The sequence below is a fragment of the Phascolarctos cinereus genome, unplaced genomic scaffold (assembly GCF_003287225.1).
Source record: "Phascolarctos cinereus isolate Bilbo 61053 unplaced genomic scaffold, phaCin_HiC Scaffold_726;HRSCAF=1367, whole genome shotgun sequence".
NCBI lineage: Eukaryota > Metazoa > Chordata > Mammalia > Diprotodontia > Phascolarctidae > Phascolarctos > Phascolarctos cinereus.
In genome coordinates, this window is record NW_027556098.1 from 581,268 (window position 1) to 598,868 (window position 17,601).

The 17,601-nt window shown below is 37.7% G+C and overlaps 1 protein-coding gene across 8 annotated transcripts in view; it reads right to left on the reverse strand.

Annotated features, from left to right (window-relative positions):
- PPEF1 (protein phosphatase with EF-hand domain 1) overlaps positions 1-17,601 on the reverse strand; it is a 138,243-nt gene that overhangs the window by 39,924 nt on the left and 80,718 nt on the right. For all 8 annotated transcript variants that reach the window (XM_021007417.2, XM_021007419.2, XM_078146077.1 and 5 more), the window contains exons 8-9: positions 8,741-8,907; positions 2,517-2,553 (exon numbers count right to left, since the gene is read on the reverse strand). In XM_021007417.2, the coding sequence (XP_020863076.1) occupies positions 2,517-2,553; positions 8,741-8,907 (204 nt within the window). The remainder of the gene's footprint in view (positions 1-2,516; positions 2,554-8,740; positions 8,908-17,601) is intronic.

Consider the following 17,601-nt stretch of genomic DNA (forward strand, 5'->3'; position numbering starts at 1 on the left):
TTCATTTTCCGGAGTGATTTAAAGTTATATAATAGTAACTATGTTTGGAACAAAAGTACTTGTTTATGTTCCACAAAAGGGAAGAAATTTATATAGTTCTATTCATCAATTAGAATAAAATATACAGACATGAATGAAAAAATGGATTGTTTCATGTGTGACCCTCAGCAAGTCACTTAACCCCAATTGCCTAAAAAAAAAAAACTGGATTGTTTCAGATTTATTAATCTGCCAACTAACAACTTCTCCATAACACAACCAGACTAGAGGATGTAATGAGTAAAATGAAATCTAATGGATAGCTCACATTACCTAAGTTGATTTGTTATATTGTTTAATCTGAACTACATGGTAACAGCTAACATTCATATAGTACCTTAAGGTCTACAAGGGATTTTACAAATATTATCCTCATGACAACCCTGGAAGGTAGGTGTTATCCTCATTTTACGGATAAGGAAACTTAGATTGAAAGAGGTTAAGTGACTTAACTGAAAGCCCACAATAAGTATGTGAGAAAAGATTTAAACAGCTTCTTTTTGACTCCGTGTCCAGTACTCCATTCCCTACGCTGCCCAGTTGCTTCATACAATATCATACATATCAATCTCTTGGACCAGGGGTGGAGAACCTGTAGCTTCAAGGCCACATATGGCCTTCTAGGTCCTCAGGTGTGGCCTTTTGACTGAGTCCAAGTTTTGCAGAACAAAACCTTTATTGAGGGGATTTGTTCTGTGAAGTTTGGATTCATTCAAAGGGCTGCACTTGAGGACCTAGAGGCCCCATGTGGCCTCAAGGCTACAGGTTCCCCCTCCAGGTCCTGGACCATTAAGGGTTACCAATGATAACCCCAGGGCATATATGGTGCTAATCCAACTCAGTTCCAAGAGCCTAGAAATCTCTTGAGATCCTCAACTGCTAGAGGATATTCTAGAACTAAAAGCAGTTACAAACTTTTATCAGCTTTCAACTGATAGAGAATAAGCAAGCCATTGTTACACCAATGTCATTGCCACATCATGTACCATGCATCCCCCTGCCTCCCATAATCAATAAGGAGAATAACAGAATAAGAATTTATTAAATGCCTGATATGTGCCCAGAACTGTGCTAAGCACTTCACAAACATTACCTCATTTGAGCTATACCTTTAACGTGAAGGGAAACTGGGAGGAGGAAAAGGGAGAACTGGGTGGTTGAGGTGGAAAATAAACTTTACTGACTTCAAAATTTTGCCTAGAACTTGTTCTGATTATTGACACTGAACAGAAAATCACCTGTTAGACTTCCTGTTATCTCTCCATAGTCTTCATATAATAACTAGTGATCCAGCTAAGATTCTTTCTCCACATTCCACATGGCAGGTCCTAGGGGACTTGATACTACAAGTGAAGAATTCTTTCCTAGTCTCCATAGACAGCCGTTTTTATCCTGCCATCACGACTCTACAGGAAATGAACGCTTTCTCTTTTTATCTATTGCTTGTGCGTATTATACTAGCTTATTTGTTCATAGGTTCAATTAGATATATGTAGCTATTCATTTTAATTTCTTCTCTGTACTCATATGGATTGAATCATCTGGGTAATGTTCATCACATATACGTATGCATATATATTTGGATATCACTGATGTAATTAAATACTGAGCCCTCAAAGGGAAAAAGGAGGAGTGGTTTCTCTACCTTGTGCCCTTCTTCTTGCTCCCCCCTAGGATAAACTAATGCAAAGATGATTTGGAAAATCACATTTAAAATCAAGAACTATGATTCTACCATGCACTTTGCATAAAGAGCAACAAGACGATGCCAGGAGATTTGGGTTCAAATCCTGGCTTCAACTTTGTAGCTGTGTGATTATGAACAAGACACTTAACTTCTGTGGGATTGTTTCCTCATCCATAAAATAGCCTGATTCTACTTAAAATACATACCTTAGAGGATTGCTGTGAGAGCAGCAATTAAGGAACAATATAAGTATACTTTAAAGCACCATAAAATGTGTTGTTATTATTTCATGCTACCTGCATAAAATTTATATACATGTTTTCAATATATTGCTTTCTAGTTTATTTCTATCAAAACATTTTGGAAGGTAGTATGGCACAGTAGAAAGAACTTTGGCTTGGGAGTCAGAGGACCTGGGTTCAAATCCTGCCTCTGACACTTAGCACCAAGGTAACTAGCATTTACATAGAGTTTTAAAGTTTGCAAAGTGCTTTATAAATATTATTTTATCCTCACAAGGAAATATGTGGTATTATTCCCATTTTACAGGTGAAGAAACTGAGGCTGAGAGAGCTCAAGTGTGCTGCCCAGGGCCACAGAGCTAGTGCTTGAGGCTGGATTTGAATTTCTTCCTTCCTTCCTAACTACAGGTCTAGTGCTCTAACTCTGCCACCTAGGTACCCCTAAGATATGGGTAGAGAATGGCTGGCTAACTGTAGCTCCACATATGCTTGTTTTATTCTTGATTAATGCATGAAACCAAAGGAAATTAGGGGGGGGAAATTCTTACCTTATATTTTTGCATAATTTCTTTTGTGAAGCCATACCTAAAAACAGCAATAGGAATGCAAACAGCTTAACTAAATGTTAATTAATTCAGAGACATACTGAAAATTATATCCCAATAATGAGAAACAAATAAAGTTTTGTCTAAAATTATTTTTCATTAAGTATTTATTGAGCATTTACTAGAAGTAGAAAACTTCCTCTAAGTACTATGTATGAAGCAAAAGTAGTCCAATATATATATAGTACCTACCCTCAGGGATTTCCATATCTTGTTGTAGTTAAACAATTGGAAAATAATATAAAGTGTCTCATTAAATGATATACTATATAGTACAATATTCTTAAGGACTTAAGAGAAAGGAGCCAGAGTGAACGAGATTTTGTAATGAATTAGTAATCCAAAAAACATGACTGAAGGATAATAATTAATAACATTTTGGAGTTGGAAAAGGCTTCATAGGTCATCTTGTCCAAACTCTAACTGAAGCATAAATTACTCCAAGGGCAATGAATGGGGAGAGAAATGATAAGATTTTACCATATTACCACTTGAAAGAAGTGGCATAAAAAAGGAATGCCTAATCAGAGAAGGAGGTAGGCTAGTCATGTATGGAAAGTAAAATATAACAGACACATAGGACAAGTACTGCTATGGTGACATATAACATCACTTGGAGAATACTGGAAACAAAAAAGACGGAATTTTGCATTAGAGGGTAACTTTGGATTGTTGAAAGCACTTCATCATTTCCAAAATGCAATTCAGTCTACTGTTTGCCTCTTATTCAATTCTTGGCCCAGCTTATTGTTGACTGTAGTGACTGTCCAAAATATCTGTAATTTATAGATAACTAATAATATATAACATTTACATAGCACTTTTTTTGTTTTTGGCTAGGCAACTGGGGTTAAGTGATTTGCCCAGGGTCACACAGTTAGTAAGTATCAAGTGTCTGAGGCCGCATTTGAACTCTGGTACTCCTGACTCCAGAGATGGTGCTCTATTCATTTCGCCATTCATTTGGCCCCTTTTATCAAAGATTTAGAGGAGGATATGTACAAGAGATTACTTTTTCTGGTTCTTTTCAGTTTTCACAAGTCTCAACTCATATTAATATTAGTATTGTTGATCAGTGACATGTTGGGGTACTTATGTTAGAAGGTGTGCCCTTGTTTTCATCTACTGACTAGTCTTTGAAAATCTGAGTTTCTCGTGCAGTTCTTTAGGCCTTCTATACAAGTCGACTTCTCTATTCATCTGAATCATTTGCAAATGAATTATCATTATTCTTGATCATATCTTTTGAGCTGACTTTTCTTTTAAGAGTCTCAAGCCATATTTTCTCTAAACTCATGAAAGCTACTCTCCTAAAGTGTAGGATATATGTCAGACTACATTTCTTTCCAGCTTCTTCCATGCTCTCCCTCAACCAGAGCCCTGATTCATAGAGGTCATGAAAAATGAGATTTCAGAATTCTACTAAATCTAAGTATATAGTTCCTCAACCTCCCCAACTCTAATGATCTTTTCCTCTGCCCCATTTCAGGCACACACTAATATAGTTACACCAACTTCTTAGTAGACCCCACTATCTAACATCTCCATTCCCCTTTCAGGCCTTCTGAACCTCACTGGAGAAAATAATAAAATTGAATTTATTTCAACCACTATGTAACCTCAGATGAGCTTTGCTATTCCTTGACAGTCTTTCTACTCTGCCATTATCACTTCTTCTTCTTCTTCTTCTTTTCTTCTTCTTCTTCTTCTTCTTCTTCTTCTTCTTCTTCTTCTTCTTCTTCTTCTTCTTCTTCTTCTACTACTACTACTACTTTTTCTTCTTCTTCTTCTTCTTCTTCTTCTTCTTCTTCTTCTACTACTACTACTACTTTTTCTTCTTCTTCTTCTTCTTCTTCTTCTTCTTCTTCTTCTTCTTCTTCTTCTTCTTCTTCTTCTTCTTCTTCTTCTTCGCAATTGGGGTTAAGTGACTTGCCCAGGGTCACACAGCTACTAAGTATGAAGTGTTTGGTCTGAGGCCAGATTTGAACTCAGGTCCTCCTGATTTCAGGGCCAGTGCATAGTCACTTCTTTATCTATTTCCACGCAAATGACGTTTCAAGCATTTTCTTCTCTCCTCTTGCTCCCAACTACACCTCTATTGCCCACACTTAGGGAAGATAGCTTCACATAGAAGACTGAAGCCTTTTAACATGAACTTCCTCAAACTCCCTTCTCCATCCCTCAAAATTTCTCAGTGGTATCTTCCTTCTAGCCACAAAAGTAATCACATCCCTCTATTTGCACCTTGATCCCATTCCCTCTGCAAACTCCAAGATCTGTCTCCAGCAGTCAGTCCCTTTGGTTTATATATTTTCAATCCCTCCACCTGCCCAAGTGATTCACCTCTACCCCAACAGATTGTCCTCCCTGTCATCCCCACTGTATCACTTATTTTCTATCTCTTCCTTGTCTGTTGACTGCTCCCCTAATGCCTGCAAACATGCCTGTGTCACCCCCGTTCCCAAAAAACCCTCATTTGATACCTCTTCTGCCCTTTATGGCCAAACAGCTTGAAAAGGCAGTCTATAATAGACGTCTTCATTTTCCCTCCTCTCATTCACTTCTTAGCATCCTACAATACGGCTCCCAACATCATCATTCAACTAACATAGCTATCTTCAAAATTACCAATGATTTCTTAATAGCCAACGATCTCTTAATGGCCTTTTCTTAATCCTCATTTTTACTGACCTCTCTGCAGCATCTACAGTACTATTGATCACCCTTTCCACCTGGATATTCTCTCCTGTGGATTTTGGTGACACTGCTATTTCCTGGTTCTTGTACTAGCTGTCAAATCACTACTTCTCAGTTACCTTTGCTGGTTTTTCAACCATGTTAAGCCCACTAACCACAGGTGCTCCCTAGAGCTCTGTCCCTGGGCTTTCTTTCTATTTTTTGCTCTATACTAACTCACATGGCAATTTTATTAGTTCCCATGGGCTTAATTATCATCTCTATGTATATTATTCCCATATCTATATATACAGCCTTAGTCTCTCTCCTGATCTACAATGCCTCATTACCTACTGTCATATAGAAAATCTCAAATTCAACATTTCCAAAAATGAACTTAAGTTTCCATAAACCCACCCCTCTTCTAAACTTCCTTATGATTCTATAAGGTACTTTCACCCTCCCAGTAACTCAGGCTCACAGCCTTAGTGTCACCTCCTCATTCGCATTCACCCCTACATCCAACTTTTTGCTAAATCTTGTCATTTCTATGTTTACAACATCTCTAGTATATATACCCATCTCTCTACTCACATGTTCCCTACCATACTTCAGCTTTTATCACCTTTTGCATAGACTTGTAGGAGCCTTCTATTTGGTCTCCTTGTCTTAAGTCTCTCATCACACGAATCCATCCTCTATGTAGCTTGCTAAAATAATTTTCCTAAAGTGTAAGGATCCCAGTATCACTTTTCACATTCAGTAAACTCCAGTGGCTTTGTAGTCACTCTAGATTCTTTTAAGGGCTCTTTCTGGCAGCATAATTTGTTCCTTTATGAATTTCTAGAGGGAGGTAGCAATTTATAGGTTTGAAAAGTCTCAGGATCTTCTCAACATCTTGTATGCACATTCCAAGTCAATAGCAGAACTCACAACATATGAGTCTCTGTACCTTTAAATACCACAATGAAGCTCCCTTTATATAATAACAAAACCCGAGGAGGACTCCGAGGCCAGCTCTCTCATTTAATAAATGAAGAAATCAGAATTCTGAAAGATTAAATGACTTGCCCAAAATCACATAGGTCATAAGTAGGAGAGTTAGGATTTTAATCCAGGTGTTCTGATTCCAAACCCAGAATTCTTTGCACAGTAACAAACTGTTTCTTCCACCTCTCCTTTGTCTTGCAGTCTCCCATACTCTAACTCCCTAGATACATTTGGTTTTCCCTTTATCTCTTTCCATCTTTCTTTTCTTTATTTTGTATCTGGATCACATTTTGTAGGCTATCAATTAAGACTTAATCCTCTGTGATAAGACAAAGGGTACACTGCTAAGAGTCTGCTGAATATGATAAAAATGTCCAACCTAATCTTTACTGCTCTACCAGCAAAAAGCTGGCTCTTCATTTTCCCTATACAGAGATCATGTAACAACATACAATGTCTTAGGTGAAAGTCCCAAGAATATTAATAGTTGAATGGAATTATCTAGAAGAGGTAAAATGATGAAAAATAATTTTCTTCATTAATTATCCTCAGTTTTGTACAGCTCATTTAAAATGCTGGAGTGGTATAGAGTTCTCAAAGTGCGGTCTAGGGACCCTTGTGGGTTCTTTAGACATTTTCATGGAGCCCACAAGGTCAAAATTATTTTCATCATAATTCCGACATTTTAATTTCTAACATGGTAAATGCCAATAGACATAACCAGAGATATACTTGGAGCCAGCTTGAACTGGCTTGTAAGAGTCAATTATTAATTTTCCAGTGTGAGCATTTATACCTCAGATATGGTCGAATGCTACAGAGCAGGACTTGATTTATTATTTTGTTGATTTCTAGACCAGAACAAATTTGTTCTGTGAAGTTTGGATTCAGTCAAAGGGCCATGCTTGAGGACCTGGAGGGCCACATGTGGCCTCAAGGTCAAAAGTTCCTCACCCCTGGTCTAGACTTTAAAAAGTGATAGAGAAAATATTAGTAAGACAGATTAAACTTAAAAATGAGTCACCCATTTTGGGAAAATTGGTTATTAAACCAGCCCTATCAGCAATCATTGGATGTAACCACTTAAACAAAAGCTCTTTGGGTCCTCAATAATTTTTAAAAGTTGTAAAGGGATCCTAAAACCAAAAAGTTTGAGAATTGCTGGTGGAGGAATAGCATCAACCCTATAAATGCACCACGTAACAAGTTCATGTTACATAGTATTTTAAAACAAGTTTTGACCAATGACAGGGCCACTAAAATCCAATAAAATGGATTCTTAAAGGTTATTCAAATATTGTTAAGATGCTTTGAGTGCTAGCTAGCCCAACAAAAGAAAGTCATCTAAGGACTAGCCTAGATAAGTAGAGAGTGAGTGGCTCAATCCAAAAGCTGGCTGCTAATTGATGAATTATATGGCCCAAACATCTCAGTATTGAGGGGCTATGATCTTCAATCTATGACTGAATGTTGATGCAATTATGTATCCAAATATGTGTAAGGAGCCATGCTGTAACAAGGCATACTGGAGTGCCCAATTTGTTACTATTTTATTCTTTGATTTTGTTTTCATTTGTGGCATTGGCTTCTACACAGTAATCTTAGAGTATAAACATAATATAAAGGAATGATATCATGATGATTTTTCCCCCCTTTATAAACATCCAAGCCTGAGGGACCCTTTACTTTTTCCATAGAGACCAAGACATGAGATGACATTTTCTAATGTTCTGAGGAGAGATTGTGCATAGAGTCAAAAGGAATATAATCCTAATTTGTGTAGGGCAGGCCTGCACAACCTGCAACCAGCCAAAGGATTTCAGGTGGCCATCGAAAAATGTAGAGGAAGACATCCTCTACATTTTTCACTGGCCATCCAAAATCCTTTGGCATGCCTACAGGCCATAAGAGGCCCAGGGGGCCACTGGTTGTACAGGCCTGGTCTAGCGGATGCATGAGCCCAAAAGTGAGAAGTTCATTTGAGAAATCTCTCAAATTTTCCCCCAATTTGTTTAAATTGAGCTACGGGTTACATATGCAAATTGAGTTTAAAGTAAGTCTCAAATATATAAAAAAACTAAGCCAAAAGTTATTATGAAATTACAACTTTTTCTTAAGCTAATAACAAGAAACTGATAGATAAGTAAATGTCTGAGGTACAAAAATCAGGAGCTGAAATAGTTCTATCTTACTTTTATCCCACCCCTTCAGTCTGAACCACAGCATGACCTAGCATGTCTCCTGTTTATACAAGATACTTATTTCTTGTGTGACCTTTGGCAAGTCATTGACCTTCCCTATACCTCAATTTCTTCATCTGGCAAATGAAGAGGCAGAACAAGGACACCTCTGAGGTCCCTCCCATCTCTCAGTCATGTTTTGGAAGGTCTAAATTTCAGGATCTTTCACAATGTGAAGTATATGCATGAAATAAAATTAAAAGAGAACTTTCATAGGGTACAAAATAAAATAGAGAAAAACCTAAAGTCAGCCAACATTACCTCATGTTCATTAGATAATCCTCATGATTCCCTCTGTTCAAGTACACATCACTGGGATAAACAAGAAGAAACGAAAACAGGACCATCAGTACCTCCATGGAATTTTGCCCTCTATCTACAAAATCACCATTGAAAATGTATCTGTTATTCCCTGATGGGAGACCATTCTGTAGAAAGAGGAAGAAAAAGAAAATCTACCAATGACATGAATTACAATCATATATCATAATAAATCTTTAGATAGAGTAGATCATTAAGACAAAATAGATCATTTTGACCACATAAAATTAAAAGGCATTCGAATTAATTAAATCAGTGAAAACAAAATTAGAAGATAAGTAACAGTTGGGAAAGTATATACATCAAATATCACCAACAAATTCTGATATTCAAAATAAATGAATTCATAGCCATATCTCATGGTTTGGGCTTTCTGTTTTGTTTTGTTTTAGTGAGGCAATTGGGGTTAAGTGATTGCCCACAGTCACACAGCTAGGAAGTATTATGTGTCTGAGGTCAGATTTGAACTCAGGGACTCCTGACTCCAGGGCTGGTGCTCTATCCACTGCGCCACCTAGCTGCCCTGGGTTTTTTTTTTTTTGACCAAATATATTATTACTGAGTTTGATCAGACACTTTATTTACTAGATTTAGTTACAAATTAATTTTGGCTATTTCAAGAAATCAAATCTGTCCTCAAAGGATAAAAATTTAGCAGCAATGAAAATATTCAACCAATTAAATAACTAACCATCTTCTATTTCAGTAATATCATCAGATCTTGTAGGTTCAAATGCTGTCTCTATGCCGGTGACTAAAATCTATATATCCAGCCCTAGTCTCTCTCCTGAACTCTAATCCCACATTACCCAATTGCCCTGTTGGACCTTTTGAGCTGGATGTCCCCTAGGCATCTCAAACTCAACATGTCCAGAAAATCATTCATCTTTTTCCCCAAGCCACAACTCTTTCAAACTTCATTTATTATTTTTAAAAAGTATTTATATCTTTTGTTTTTTATATATTGCCCTTGTATCCTTCTCCTCTTCCCCTCCTAGAGAAACATCCCATATAACAAATTTTTTTAACAGAAACAAAGAAAAAGAAGAGAAAAATGAGCAAAATTGGTCAATTCATAGAAAAAAATCTGACAACACATGCAGTGTTCCATATTCATGGACCCCATCTTCCCTCTGCAAAGTAGTAAGGGAAGTGTCTTCTCACTTCTTCCCCCAAAACAGCCTTATTTCTGTCGATGATACCACCATCCCTCTAGTCACCTAGGTTCACAACCTTCCAGTCACCTTCAACTCTTCATTCTTCCTCAATCTCTGACACCAGTTAATTGTTATGCCTTTATACCTCCACAATATCTCTCCAATTTGTCCCTTTTTCTTTAGCTCCATAGCCACCACCCTTCCCACATCTAACCTGAATGACGGCAATAACCCAATTGGTCTCCCTGCCTTAAACCTCTCCCCTCTCCAGTCTAAGCTCCATATAGCTGCCAAAGTAATTTTCCTAAAACATAGGTTTTATCTTTCCTGTGAAATCCTGGTGAGTTGGCTTAAAGAGTGAACCTGAACTATATTGCTATGAATTCCATTCCAATTGCACAACGCACCATCCAGCTGAGTGAATAACTGGCTGGTCTGGTCCATTTGGTCTACCTGGACCAAAGATACTCAGTTTGATAAGCTTGGCAGTACTTTAGCTTAAAGATAATTGCTATTTCATATTAATAATTAAAATTTTGTAAATGACCTTTTGAGGCTTGTAAATAATTGAAAGAACTTATAGAGACCCAGGGTAGAGAGGAAAAGAATTATGTTATTAATGATGACAATAGTTAACATTTGTATAATGCTTTTAGGTTTGAAAAGAGCTTTACATATATTATCAAGTCTGATCTTCAAAACAGTTCTATGAGGTAAGTGCTATTACTACCTCCATTTTGCTGAAGAGGAAACAGAGGCTGAGAGGCTTGAAATCAGGAAGTCCCAAGTTCAAATCCAGCCTCAAATACTAGCATGCGACTCTGGCCAAGTTACTTAACCTCTCTCTGTCTCAGTTTCATCATCTGTAAAATGAGCGTTTTGGACTTCATAGCCTTTAACCTCCCTTCCAGCATAAACATATGATCCTATGAGTCTATGATCTCACTAAGTTCTTTCAGTCAGTGAGTTTCTGAGGCAAGATTTGAACCCAGGTCTTCCTAACTCTATGTCCAGGACTTCATTCACTCTGTCCCCTTATTCATTCCTTCACATGTTTCTGTCAAAGCTACCACCATACTTCCAATCTCCTAGGTTTATAAGCTTAACCTTATCCTCAACTTCTCACTCTCCCTTATACCATACATCTAGTCAGATGTCAAATATTGACATTTTTATGTCAAAAGATCTCTCATATCTGACTCCTTCCTAGTAATGTAGCCACCACCTTAGTTCAGGCTATCATCATCGTTCATCTACTCTAATGCAATGGGCACCTGATTCACTTCCCTGACTCTACTTTCTCCTTACTCTATTCCATTATCCACATAGATGCTAAAGTGATTTTTCCTTAAGTGCAGATCTGACCATGAAATTCCCCTACTCAACCAATTCCAGTAGGTCCCTATGCCTCTAGCATCCATTATAAATTCTGCTGTTTAGCATTTAAAGCCCTTCGTAGCTTTCCCAAACCTATCTTTTCAACCTCATTGTACGTTACTCCCCATCCTGTAACCAAAGTGGCCCTTCTCTCTGTTCCTCGGAAAAACTATTCCATTTTCCATTTCTGTGCCTTTAGACTGGTTGTTTCCCATGTTGGCAATGCACTGTCTCCTTATCCCTGCTTCACAGAATCCCTTTTTCCTTTAATATACAGCTAAAACACCACCAAATAAGTGCCTTGAACAAAACACTCCAAGTTGTGACTCCAGGTATTTTCTCTGGCTATCCCTCACACTCTCCCTCCTCATCTCCGTCTCCTGTATTCTTTCAAGCCCTAAATAAAATTAAATCTTTTGTAGGAAGCCTTTCCCAATCCCTCTCAATTGTAGTATTTTCTTTCAGCTGATTATTTCCTATTTATCCTGTTTATAGCTTGTTTGTACATAGTTGCTTATATGATTACATGATCCCCACTATACTGTGAGCTCCTCAAATGCAAGGCATTGCCTTTTGCTTTTCTTTATATCCCCAGAGCTTAGCACAGTGCCTGGCACATGTTGTTCAGTCATTTTGAGACGCTATTTGAGGTTTTCTTAGCAAGGATAATGGAGTGGTTTGTCATTCCTTCTCCATCTCATTTTACAGATGAGGAAACTGAGGCAAACAGGGTTAAGTGACTTGCCCAGGGTCACACAGCTAGCAAATATCTGAGGCCAGATTTGAACTCACAAAGATGAGTCTTCCTGGCTCCAGATACCGTACTCTATCCACTGTGCCACCTGGCACATAGTAAGTGCTAAATAAATGTTTGTTGATTGGTTGATCATGCATTTCTAATCAACATATGAGGTACATAACTCCTGGATTGCCCTAGAATCAAGATAGAGAATTAAGGAAATGAGCCAGTAGAAGGCAGAGAGGGAGGAGTGAGGGTTATTGGAGCTATCAGCTAGTAGATGTACTGTCACATTCCACCTAAACAATAAATGAGGGTATTGTCCTTAAATCTTTAAACATACGCTTTGGATTTACTCTTACAATCCATAACAGATTGGGTTTCTATAGTATGGCTGGCTATATTCCCTGTAGGCATCTATGGGTACCCATGAGGGACAATGGAGTTATCTTTCTAATGCTCTTGACTCAAACTCCCACAAATATCTTTCTTCCCATGATTATGAGTACTTTATCAATTAGTCAAATTTAAGTAGCTTTCTAGAAAAGGGTGTTTTCTAACATGAGACAGTATGAACAGTTGTCCTTACTATCCCCTTTTTTGTCCACCAAAAATCTGTGATGCATTCTGCCGCTAGTATAAAGTCCTGAGGTAGGTGGTCTCAAGTTTAGAGACAATTCATAACTCCTGGAAGCCCTTTTGCTGGAGTTCTCCAGGTGTTGAATTTAAGTATAGTGTATTCTGCTGGGCTTGCTGCAGAGTTATGAATCTGTATCCAGTCTGCCCTTGCCTCTGATGCAGACACTACCATCAGCTGTTCCAGGGATGCAGCTAGGCTGCTGATGGGAAGTCCTCTGGAATTCTAAAGTTCATGAAGTCTTTCCATCAATGGTGATGGGAGTGGGGGGAAGACAGGAAACAAAGGCTGAGAGTTAAGTGACTTGTCCAGGGTCACATAACTACTAAGCATCTGAGGCCGGATTTGAACTCAGGTCTTCCTGACTCCAAACCCAGAGTTCTATCCATCGTGCCACCCAGTCTCCTACTATTGTATCTACATGTTCATTAAAACATCATAGGAAAGGCTCTAGAGTAGAACCTTCCACTTAGTAGATGCTCAACAAATATTTGAATGAATGAATGAAAAAGTAAATGAATGAATGAAAGACAACTGGCATATTTGGAATAAAGAAACAAAGGGAAAATGTAGGGCTCTACTCTTGAAGCAAAAAGAAAAAGTCGAAATTAAAAACACTAGTGACTATGACCTTTTTCCTTCTCTTCTGATTGATGAATTCTTCACCCCATTTCATGAGATGCCCAGGCCATGCTCACTTCAATCTGGGCTCCACATCTTACTCTCTAGACTTTTCTAGGTCCTTTCCAACAATCTTCTCATCCTGGAGGTACCTCTGCCTTGTAACCCTCTCTTCTGATGGGTGAGTACCTAACCTGAACTACCATGTCATAGATTTTCTAAAGGTATTGATCAGTTTATGCCAATTATTTCTCTTCACGTTTTTTTTATTTTTCCTCTTAAGACTATTCTTTATTATAAATTATGGCTCTCTAAAAGGGGAAGGAGAATGAATAAAAAGGGAAATATAAGCGATATAAAAACAAAAGATATCAATAAAAATTAATTTTATTTTTAAGTAACGAATATGAATGAAAGCTTTTGTCTAAACATGAGAGAAACAACCGGCACATTGAATGCTTCTGATATTATGTGATTTGACTTAGTTCTCTATATATTTTGGAAATGAGGCCCTTATCAGAGACACCAATCATAAAAATTCTTTCCCAGTTTTCTACTTCCCTCCTAATCTTGGTTGCATTGGCTTTGTTTGTGCAAAAACTTTTCAATTTAATGTAATCAAAATTATCCATTTTTTATGCTTTCATTTCTCAATGCTATCAGTTTGCCTAGTTATTAGCTCCTTTTTTTCCTTCTGTCCCCCAACTTTTAACCCATCTCCAAAATGAGACAACTAAAGTTTTTTTTTAACTATATGGGAAATAAAGCTACCAGTTTATAATCTGGGTTCTGAGAAATGACACAAAGCATTTTCCTGTGAGTAAAATGTATGAGCTTTTGGTATATGGACTTTGTGACAGCTATTTCAAATGCCCAGTCACCCTTTTTGTTTGATTCTAGGTTCAAGAAAATGTTATGGATGGCTATGTTTGTCAGAAGTTTAACTGCTAGCTAATTAGTACATCATTGCCATTAACATTTGTACCACAAGGCTAAATTTATGCCTATTGACTTAGCTCATATGACACCTGTGCTATCAAGATGTACATTATTATACTATGATATAAGAAGTGAAAAAAAAAGCAAGTCACCAAATCTGGTCATCCAGAACAATTGTGGGCTACAATTACTATGCATGGGGCACAGCACACAAGATTTCATTAATCCTCCCTTTATATTCTCCTCTCTCTCTCTCTCTCTCTCTCTCTCTCTCTCTCTCTCTCTCTCTCTCTCTCCCTCTCTCTCTCTCTGTCCCCACCTGTTTTCCTCCTTTCTCCTCTTTCCTTTCCCCCCCTCTCTTTCTGTCTCTCCTCTGTCTCTTTCTCTCTCTTAATATTATATTCATTAGTATGAGTATCTATTGGACATAAAGAAGTTTCAGAAAGATTATGATTTTGAATTTTGGTGGGTATGGAGAGAAGTCTCCAAAGCATGATGAATAAAAGCAATGAATAAGCAGTATATTCTGTTTATTTCAGAATTGCATATTTACAGGGGAGCTTATTCTTAGATTGGTAGTGCCACCTACTGAGTGGCTGAAAATTCCACTTTCATTAAAAAAAAGTTAGACCTAAAGAATTGATTCTATGTGGGACAATAGGGACAAAAGAAAGAGAAGATGAGACAACTGGCTATAAATGTAGTAAGGGGCAGGGGAGAAACTTTAGGGTACTTCAACAAGTGGGAATTTTCATATTCAATGGTAGCTGTGTATGTTAGCAGTAGCCACCCATGTGCAAAAGAGACAGTCCCTGGGTGAGGACATAGACAAAAGAAAAAATAGGAGTTCCCACATTATTTAGAGGAGGTATACCATATGGAAAGTGAAGTTGGGCTTGAAAAGCAACCTAATCTGCTCCTTTAAAAGGTTACAAACTATGTGACGGAAAAAACTCCTGGCAAATATTGATAAAATACAGCATTCAAGCTACTCTGTACCCCTGGGGCAGGGAATAAGAGCTAATAATATCCATCTCTAAAAAAAATCTTTGCCCAGCTGATTCACAAACTATTATCACAAACATGCATTAGTTTCCCTTCTCTCCCACTGTACAGTTTCTCAAATCTTGGTGTCAGCTTCAACTCTTTTCTTGGCTTCTCTCATCCATAAAATTTCCATCTCCCCCCCAACTTCTTCCAAGATGCATTCCACCTACCTATTCCTTCATAAACGGCTAAAAATTCCAAGTGTTACACTTTCTAAACCTTACTCTGATACGGAAATAATTAATCAAGTGCTTATACCAGACACAGTGCTAAGGGTTGGGAATACAAATAAAAATAAGAAAAAATATGCCCTGCCTTCAAAGAACTTACATGCTAATGAGGGGAGACAACACATGAAGGGAAACTAGAAGAAGGGTACTTTGTCATTCCAAACTTCCCTCTTATTTCTTTCCACAAAAACTATTCCAAATAAAAGTAATGTCCTTCTCTTTCATTTTTGTGACTCTCCCCACTTCTTCACTACTCTTCGTTGGTTTACCTTCTGTTGTTAGGTTTATCCTGTTTCACCCTCATTGGTACTATAATTTGACAATGAACATCCTGATATGAAGGACAACTGACATCAAGAAAGGAGTGAAAGAAGAAATCACCCTGTCCCCATCCAGCTCCAGCTGGTGTAAGAATGCCTCTCAAGGACCCACATACTGGGGAGCTGATTTTCTATCATAGACAAGGTAGGCTCCCCAGTGAGTCACGTAGATTAGAGGGAGGAGGTGATTCTCTGTTTCCTAAAGGAGACAGCCCTATTTATTCATAAGTGATTCCTGGATGAGTATGAAACAAAAGGTTTTGCCACCCTACAGTTCTAACTGGAGAGTTTGATCAAAATTATTAGGTATGCACCTAACAAGTTCTTTAGAGTCATTGTTCTTTGTTGTTGTTGCTTTCTCTTTCTAAATCTGTCTCTCCTAGGAATTTGGGTTTAGTATGGTTTATGATTATAATCCATTATAATCCTCTTTTTAGGAATAATTGTGTATGTTATTATATTTAAGGTCACTCTTAATACAAATTTCAATTATATAGGAGTTATTTTGATACATTTGCAAATTCATTATTAAATTAATAGTTCATGTGCTTCATTACTGAGCTAAGAATCTCCCTAAAGCCTATACACTAATAATCTCCATAATTTTCTCCTTTGTGCAGTTCAGATTCACAGGCATGCTATGACCAAGCTGTAAAAAGAGCTTAGGAGTCTTGGCCTCAACAGATTTGGGATATAGCAGATGCAACAGCTAGTAAAAGTTGAGAGATTAAGCCTTTCCAGCAGGCTTTATAACACTACACAAATTAAAAATGTGCAGGTGAAAGGGTTATTTTTAAACACTATTATTTTACTTTTAAATGCTTCAATAATATTTTTTATTATCCACCCTCCCTCCAGCTCAGTCTATACAATAGTGTCTTCTATTTTCCTATGTTTGCAGAAAAAAATATCTAAGAAAAGTTTTCAAGATTCCTCCTCATTTCTCTCATTGTCCTACACTATATTACTATCCCTGATGGTCCCTCAATTTCTTAGCTTCTATAAATATGTTGCTGCTATTGCTGTTCAGTCATTGTTATATCCAACTCTTTGTGATCCCATGAACCAAGTCAGACCCTTCTATCCTCCATTATTTTCGAAGTCTGCCCAAATTCATGTTTGTTATTTCCATGATACTATCTATCCATCTAATTCTCTGCCATCCCCTTTTCCTTTTGCTTTCAATCTTTCCTAACATCAAGGTCTTTTCCAATAAGTCCTGTCTTCTCATTATGTGGCCAAAGTATTTAAGTTTCAGCTTCTGTATTTGACCTTCCAAGAATAGCCTGAATTAATTTTTTTTAAGTGAGGCAATCGGGATTAGGTGACTTGCCCAGAGTCACACAGCTAGGATGTATTATGTGTCTGAGGCCAGATTTGAACTCAGGTCCCCTGACTCCAGGGCCACTGTGCCACCTAGCTGCCCCCGAATTAATTTCTTGAAGTATTCACTGATTTGATCTCCTTGCTGTCCAAGAGACTCTCAAAAGTCTTCTCAAGCAACACAATTCAAAAGCATCAATTCTACAGTACTCAACTTTCCTCTTAGTCTAACTCATAGCCATAGCTTTGACTATATGGACTTTTGTCAGCAAGGTGACATCTCTGCTTTTTAGCATGCTGTCTACATTTGCCATAGCTTTCCTTCCAAGAAGGATGTATCTTTTAATGCCATGGCTACAACTGTTGTCTGCAGTGATCTTGGAGGCTAAGAATGTAAAATCTGACACTGCT